At 41.0% G+C, this 6756-nt stretch overlaps 1 protein-coding gene across 1 annotated transcript in view; it reads right to left on the reverse strand.

Moving 5' to 3' along the window:
* Nucleotides 1-386: 386 nt before the first annotated feature.
* IL17REL (interleukin 17 receptor E like) overlaps nucleotides 387-6756 on the reverse strand; it is a 67670-nt gene continuing 61300 nt past the window's right edge. The window contains exons 15-18 of the mRNA XM_032769401.1: nucleotides 6351-6408; nucleotides 5036-5152; nucleotides 2132-2186; nucleotides 387-1351 (exon numbers count right to left, since the gene is read on the reverse strand). Of these exons, the coding sequence (XP_032625292.1) occupies nucleotides 1312-1351; nucleotides 2132-2186; nucleotides 5036-5152; nucleotides 6351-6408 (270 nt within the window). The 3' untranslated portion in view covers nucleotides 387-1311. The remainder of the gene's footprint in view (nucleotides 1352-2131; nucleotides 2187-5035; nucleotides 5153-6350; nucleotides 6409-6756) is intronic.

Consider the following 6756-nt stretch of genomic DNA (forward strand, 5'->3'; position numbering starts at 1 on the left):
AGCAGCCAAGCGTTATTTTTCCTCCCTCAGGCTCCTAATGAACCATATGTTTCAGCTCTGCAAACATGTCTTCAATTGAAACACTGCTTGCTTTCTTTTGTTTTTTTTAAATTGCCCCTCGAGGCTCCTAAAGCAAAAAGACATGCAGATGGAAAATATATTTTATTGATCAACCTATTGTTCCACTCCCTCCTTCCATCCCCTGCTCCCAACCTCCTATGATCAATCCCACATGGGTTTCACGCATCACCATTGTTGATGTCTCAGTGAACGTCACTTCTTTATTACATAAAAGGAATTAAGAATGTTTGACAGGACTTTGGAGAGTTTTAAAAGAAATAAATGACAAACACTAAACATTTTGTATAGTGTGCAGTATTATTTTCAGTTGCAAGTATAAATATTGGCATTATAATACAAGACAAAAACACTTCAGTTCATTATGTTGACAAAATACTTTTCTTAAGAACTATATTTCATGTAAGAGTTTTAAACAACCAAGAAACCAGAAGCCTGATCTGCTTCTCTTTGAAGTCAATGGAGGTTTTCCCATTAACTTAATGGGAGGAGGATCTAGTTCCTTAGAGAGGAAATGCACATTGTCATTTTAATTATTTAACAAAGCTGTGAAGTTGTTTCCATTTTTTCCATAAAATAAAACAAGAGGAAAAATGCCTTTGACTCAAAGAAATACAATACATAAAATACTGAATGCAGTTATCAGATAGACCTGAGAAGAATTTCAGGAATAGAAGTCTGTCTATGACAAGATTTGCTACAGTGCTCTAAAGTTATCAGAAAGGCTTCAGAAAATAAAGGAAGCTATGGTTCAGTTCACTAGAGGTAAGTACATTTATCAACGTTTATATAAAATCTCTTCCATTCCATAACTCTTAGTAATTCAGATTTATGGTTTTAAAAGGAAGATTAGAAATGTATAAATCTTGAAGTACTCATAATACAGCAACTGGGGTGCGAAACCTGCCCACTTCTGGCATCTTAAATAAACCATTCATTTCACAGGAAAATGTGGGCCAGATTCTCTGCCCTCATGATCTAATCAACCTTTTCTGTTCTTAAGATATAGGCAAACAGACTACGTGATACTCCTTCATTTGAAGAAGTTAAAATGTTACACTCTGAGCTTGTAAAGCCTTTTACACTTGTGAATAGTCCTATCAAAGTCTGTTTGCATGAGAGCGGACTACTTGTGTGTACAAGGGTTTGCAAGTAACATGTAAAGTCAACCTGATATTGAGAAGGACGTTGAGGATCTTGAAAAAGTTCTGCTAAAGTCACCAGCCACCATCATCAATGCAAGGAAGAGGTACTCTTCACTCTAGTGGAGAAACTAAACAGGACAGGAGATTGGCATTTCCCCCTCATTTGAAACAGAGTCTATTGCAACAGTATAGCATTAGGATTTATACAGTTCTAAGCCTTCTCAGCAACTCAGGAACTTGGCTGCTTGAGTCCAAGCAGTGCACAGATGTCCAAAATAAAGAAATTATTACACATCATACTAAGTGGCACCGCTTTCCTTGTGGAAAGGCAGTGACTGGCGTGGTATGAGGATGGGAGCACCCTGTCAGCTGAGCAGTGATCCCTCCATATCAAGGTTAAAGTATATGTTTTCCCTTCCCTGGCTGTTTCTCTCTCCCCCCGGCCCTCCTTTGCCTCCCTCTTTGGGTTGGGCCTTTTCAATTTGAGAGCTTGAGGTGCCCTCTCTCTCTATTCATCTCGCCTCTTCTGGGGGCTACTCCAGAGCTTCCTTCTACTCTTATTATGGAGACGTCTACCTTTCCCTCTCTCGCTCCTGTATTCATTTATTCTCTCCTTTCCCAGCAATGGTACCCAGTCAGTTCTGACACCATGCGGTGCAGGCAGAAACCCAAAAAGAAACACATGCTTCCAGCAGGGGCAAGAGTTTTGTCAATGACAGAGAAAGTCAGGACCACTTCCAGCTGTAATGGGATCTACAATACTAATTCCAGTACAGATATTGCAAAGCCATTGCCTCTGCTCTGTAGACAGAGGGTTTTACCATGGCTTCTTCAGGGTTGTCAATCCCTCATCTCTCACGAACATTAAAAAACTGACATGCTGTACATTGAAGAGAATTGTTGACTACCTCTGCCTTATGATCTGTGCTGAACTTCTGCCTTCATGTTTCTTTCTGTGAAAAACTGAGAAATAAATCGTAATGTAAGATGTCATTTTATTTTCATTTTAATTCATACATTTATTTTAGCAGTAGCTGATTAGAAATATTCATATCCCTTAAATTATGGGGGAGGGGCAAACAACGACTAAATGGGAAAGAAGGTATAAATTAGAGAAGTCTTGCATCTTAGCCAATGCTTTTAAAAATGAGGGTCTGACTGCCCAGTTCCTTAAGCTCTGTTGCTTCAGAGGGAATGTCATGCTGAATACAAATTTCAATGACTGATTTAAAAAATATAATGTGTTAAATATGCCAGTTGGAAACCTTGCCTTGAATTTGGAAGTAGATTAACCTTCATGAGCATGAACTAATTTTACCTCTGATATAAGGGTTTTTTAATCATTGGATGCTGAATTTCTGGCAGCAAAATACATTGGAAATAACGTTAAACCATTTTGAGAGGACTGATGCTGAACGACGCTTTTACAGCTGTATGTGATAATTTCATTGTAAAGACACATATGACGTATCTGGCATATAACTATAAAGGTTATCTTTTTTTTCTCAATCCCATGCCAGATACATGCCATTAGAAATATTTGCTCAGTGATCTAATTGGGAAAGGGTTTGATAGTCATGCTAGCAACATGAGTCACAAATGAAAAATAGCACTGCTGCTCACTGTTACTAGCTGCACAGGCGCAGTGTTAATGGGGGAGTTTGCGGTAACTACCATGAGTAAAGTTATTTATTTCTTTGTATAGTTTTGCACCCCTTACATAGCTCCCGTAGTACTTATACCAATCATTACAACAGACACCCTCTGTATGAAAACTGCACAGTTGCAATGTAGGACAAATCCTACTCTTACCCAGTAAAAAAATGAGATGAAGTGTGAATGCTGAGGGCCAGATTTTGATACCTAAACTCATACTCAGAGTGTTTTCTACAGTTTTGACTACACTTTCTCTGCCCTGTATTGACCGGCTGTTTTCTCCAACCCCATCCTGCTTTCTCCTCATCTCATCATCTCTGCTTCATTCCTCCCCTGCTCCTCACACCATTCTCTCTCTCCCTCTCTCCTCATTGTCTTTCCTGCCCTGTGCCCCTCTGTCCCCTTTCCCTTCCCTTGTTGTGCTGTTTGGCTAATCCCCTCCAACTAAACCCCATTCCCCACCCATGTGTGTGTGTGTGAGAGAGAGAGAGAGATATTGTGGAACTACCAGGACAGTTGCAGGCCATCACACTGATTACTCTATGTGTATGGTATTTCCCTTACCCCCACCTTTTGTCTGTCTTATCTAGTTAGGCCATGTCTACACTGGCACTTATGTTGGCAAAACTTTGTCACTCAGGGGTGTGAAAAAACACACACACACCCCTGAGCAACATAAGTTTTGCTGGCATAAGTGCTTGTGTGCACAGCGCTATGTCCGCAGGAGACACTCTCCCACCACTCGTTGAGCTGGTTTTATTATGTCGACGGGAGAGCTCGCTCATATCGGTATAGTTGGGACGCTGAAAGCTTTTAAGTGTAGACATTGCCTCAGGGTATGTCTACACTAAGAAATTAGGTTCATTTTATACAGCTGATTGTGTATGTCCCCACTAAGCACATTAAGTCGGCAGTGTGCATCCTCAATACCGTGGCTAGCATTGACTCATGAAGCAGTGCACTGTGGGTAGCTATCCCACAGTTCCCACAGTCTCTGCTGCTCATTGGAATTCTGGGTTAAGCTCCCAATTCCTGGTGGGGCAAAAACATTGTAGCAGGTGGTTTTGGGTACTTGTCATCAATCTCCCCTCCCTCCCTCCGTCGCTCCCTCTGTGAAAGCAACGGCAGATAATCATTTCACACCTTTTTTCCTGGGTTACCTGTGCAGACACTATAGCATGGCAAGCATGGAGCTCGCTCAGCTCACCGCTGCTGTTGTGAGAATTAAACACCTCACGCATTATCCTGCAGTATGTGCAGAACCTGGCTAAGAGACTCCAGCATGAGGACGATTGTGATGAGGACATGGACACAGACATTCCTGAAAGCACGGGCTGTGGCAATTGGGACATCATAGTGGCAGTGGGGCTGGTTGATACATTGGAATGCCGATTCTGGGCCCAGCAAACGAGCACAGACTATAAATTCTTTAGGGCATGGATTGTCTATTACACCATATTTGTACTGTGCCTAGCACAATGGGGCCTAATCTTGGTTGATCCCTAGGCACTACCATAATATATAATAATAAAATGCTGATTAGAATCTTGCTTCAAAAACAGTACCATTGAAATCAGTGGGTCAACTCTTGGAGTAAGGTACTATTCAAGGTGATTAAGGATATCAGAATCTGACTTGGAGAAAATGAATTCTAATTGTCCTGATGTTTTGCAGACATATACTTCTTGGTACATACTTGGGAGCAAGTTTTGTTTAAGCTAGCTGCTTGAGAGACTGCCTCCCTCCCTGTGCAATACCCTGACACCCATGACCATTGTGGAGACTTCAGCTAGAAGTCCCCTTGTTTAAGAAGGGGTTAGCAAGAGGACATTGTCAGTTGCAGGCCCTTAGCTTTGGCATTAAGTTCCTCTCCCTTAGTTCACCAGAGCCCAGATCTAGAGACCCTCAACAGATGCTGCAAAACGTGCCTCTTCTCTCAGGGTTTTATTGGGGCAGGAGTCCAGGGTACAGTGTGAATGATCTGGTGGGGTGTCTGGGCATGGATAATGAGGAAAAGTTCCTTGTGGATGCTAGGGAAGGATTTTTACTATCCTTCTACTATATACCATTAATGTCCTTTCACTTTTAAATCTATATTCCAGATTGTCAAGAAAATATGGACTGATTCTCCAATTAACATTCTCTTGATTACATACCTGTTAAAATTTTAAGTCCAAGGAGAGCCATCATTGTCACCAGGATTAAAATGAGTGCTGTCAGCAACATGATCCTTATGGCGTTTTCATCATCTTCTTGACTCTGGGAAGATAATGCTGGGGAAAATGTATTTATTGTTATGGAAAATGCACATCTGAGAATAAAGAATTTCTAAATAGTGACTCTATTCACTGAAAACATAACACTTGCTGCAGACCACAAAGTGCATTTCTTGAGGCTTGCAAACAAATAGCTGAAACTAGGAACTGCCATGCTAGATCACAATGAGGTCCATCAAGTCCAGTATCTTGCCTCTGAAGTAGCCAGTGTCAGTTGCTTCAGAGGAAGGTATGTGAACACTGCAGTAGGCAAATGTGGGATAATCTGCATGATATATGAGATCTCATCTTCATCTCTAATGGATAGAGATTGGCTTAAAACCTAAGATTAAGTGTTTGACTTTATGCGGTATTGTATTTTTCAAAGAAAATGAATCACCAAGTTCCATGCCAGCACTCCCTCAGAGCTCTGCTGCCAGAATACAATTACAGGCCCCAACGTTTTTAGAGTTAGGCTTCTTAAAGTGAACTGTGAAGTGTTTTTATGGTATAAGCAAAATGTGCACTAGCCATTATATATTTAAAGCTATGTTTTCAAAAGGTCTTATGAGCAGGTGATTTTCCCATCTGCTTTTAACACTCCATAGGCCGTGCATGGTCTCAGCCCTCACCTACTTCCTGAGATATGATTTTATTACAGCAACTGAACAATAAGATGACAAAGTGTAATTGGAGCCTTCTTCCCAGCTTGACTGCACTTTGAGTTCTCAGTTCAGCAAATCTCCTGTTGTGCCTTGTGCCTTAGATCCAAAATTCCTATCTCAGGGCTATCTCTGCTGTGAGTCCTGATCTGAACTCACTACTGCTTATTGCTAGGACTTAAACTCACACACAGTTGAGCCCATCATCGAGCTGAGAACTTTTCAAACCCTTAATGAATTTATCCTTGCAACACCTCCATGAGATAGGGAAGTGCTATTATCCCCTTTATACAAATGGGGAACTGAGTCACAGAGGGATTAAATGACTTGCCCAGAGTCACACGGCACTGTAACTCAGTAAAGTTCCAGTGCCGTGTCTTAGTCACAACATCACTCTTCCTCTTACTTACTGAGTAAAGATAGCAGGATTTGACCCTGAAATCTGCAGCCCAGAAGGATGGGGACTGTTGTGTCAGTCCCAGGAGACCCTGATTCTGCTGCCAAACCCATCTCATCTGTTTCAATCTTTCATGTGACACATTATTAGTACTTACTGCATTGGATATCACAGATCTGTAATGGAACAGAATAATCTACGTCTGTCCTCCAGCCCTTTTAAAAGAAAGAAAAAATGGTTATTTCCCTCTCAACAATATGGTTAATGATCATTTGTTTTGGTGAAATAAATATTGGCATGTTAGTTTACTGAAACGAATGCGGATGGTTTTTAAAAAATCTGTTTAATGGTTTAGCTTATCCTTGTGTCACTCTGAGCCACTTTCAGGGTTATAGAAGATAGAGCTACTAGAGGATTTTCTATTGGGATGATTGTCTGATGGAAAATAAGGATTTCCTGGCTGACTTTCTAGATGGCCCTTGTCACTTTAGCTTTCTAACTAAAGGACAGGGCCGGCTCCAAGGGTTTTTCTGCCTCAAGCAGCAAAAAAAAAAAAAAAAAAA

Source organism: Chelonoidis abingdonii, chromosome 1, assembly GCF_003597395.2.
Source record: "Chelonoidis abingdonii isolate Lonesome George chromosome 1, CheloAbing_2.0, whole genome shotgun sequence".
NCBI classification, from domain to species: domain Eukaryota; kingdom Metazoa; phylum Chordata; order Testudines; family Testudinidae; genus Chelonoidis; species Chelonoidis abingdonii.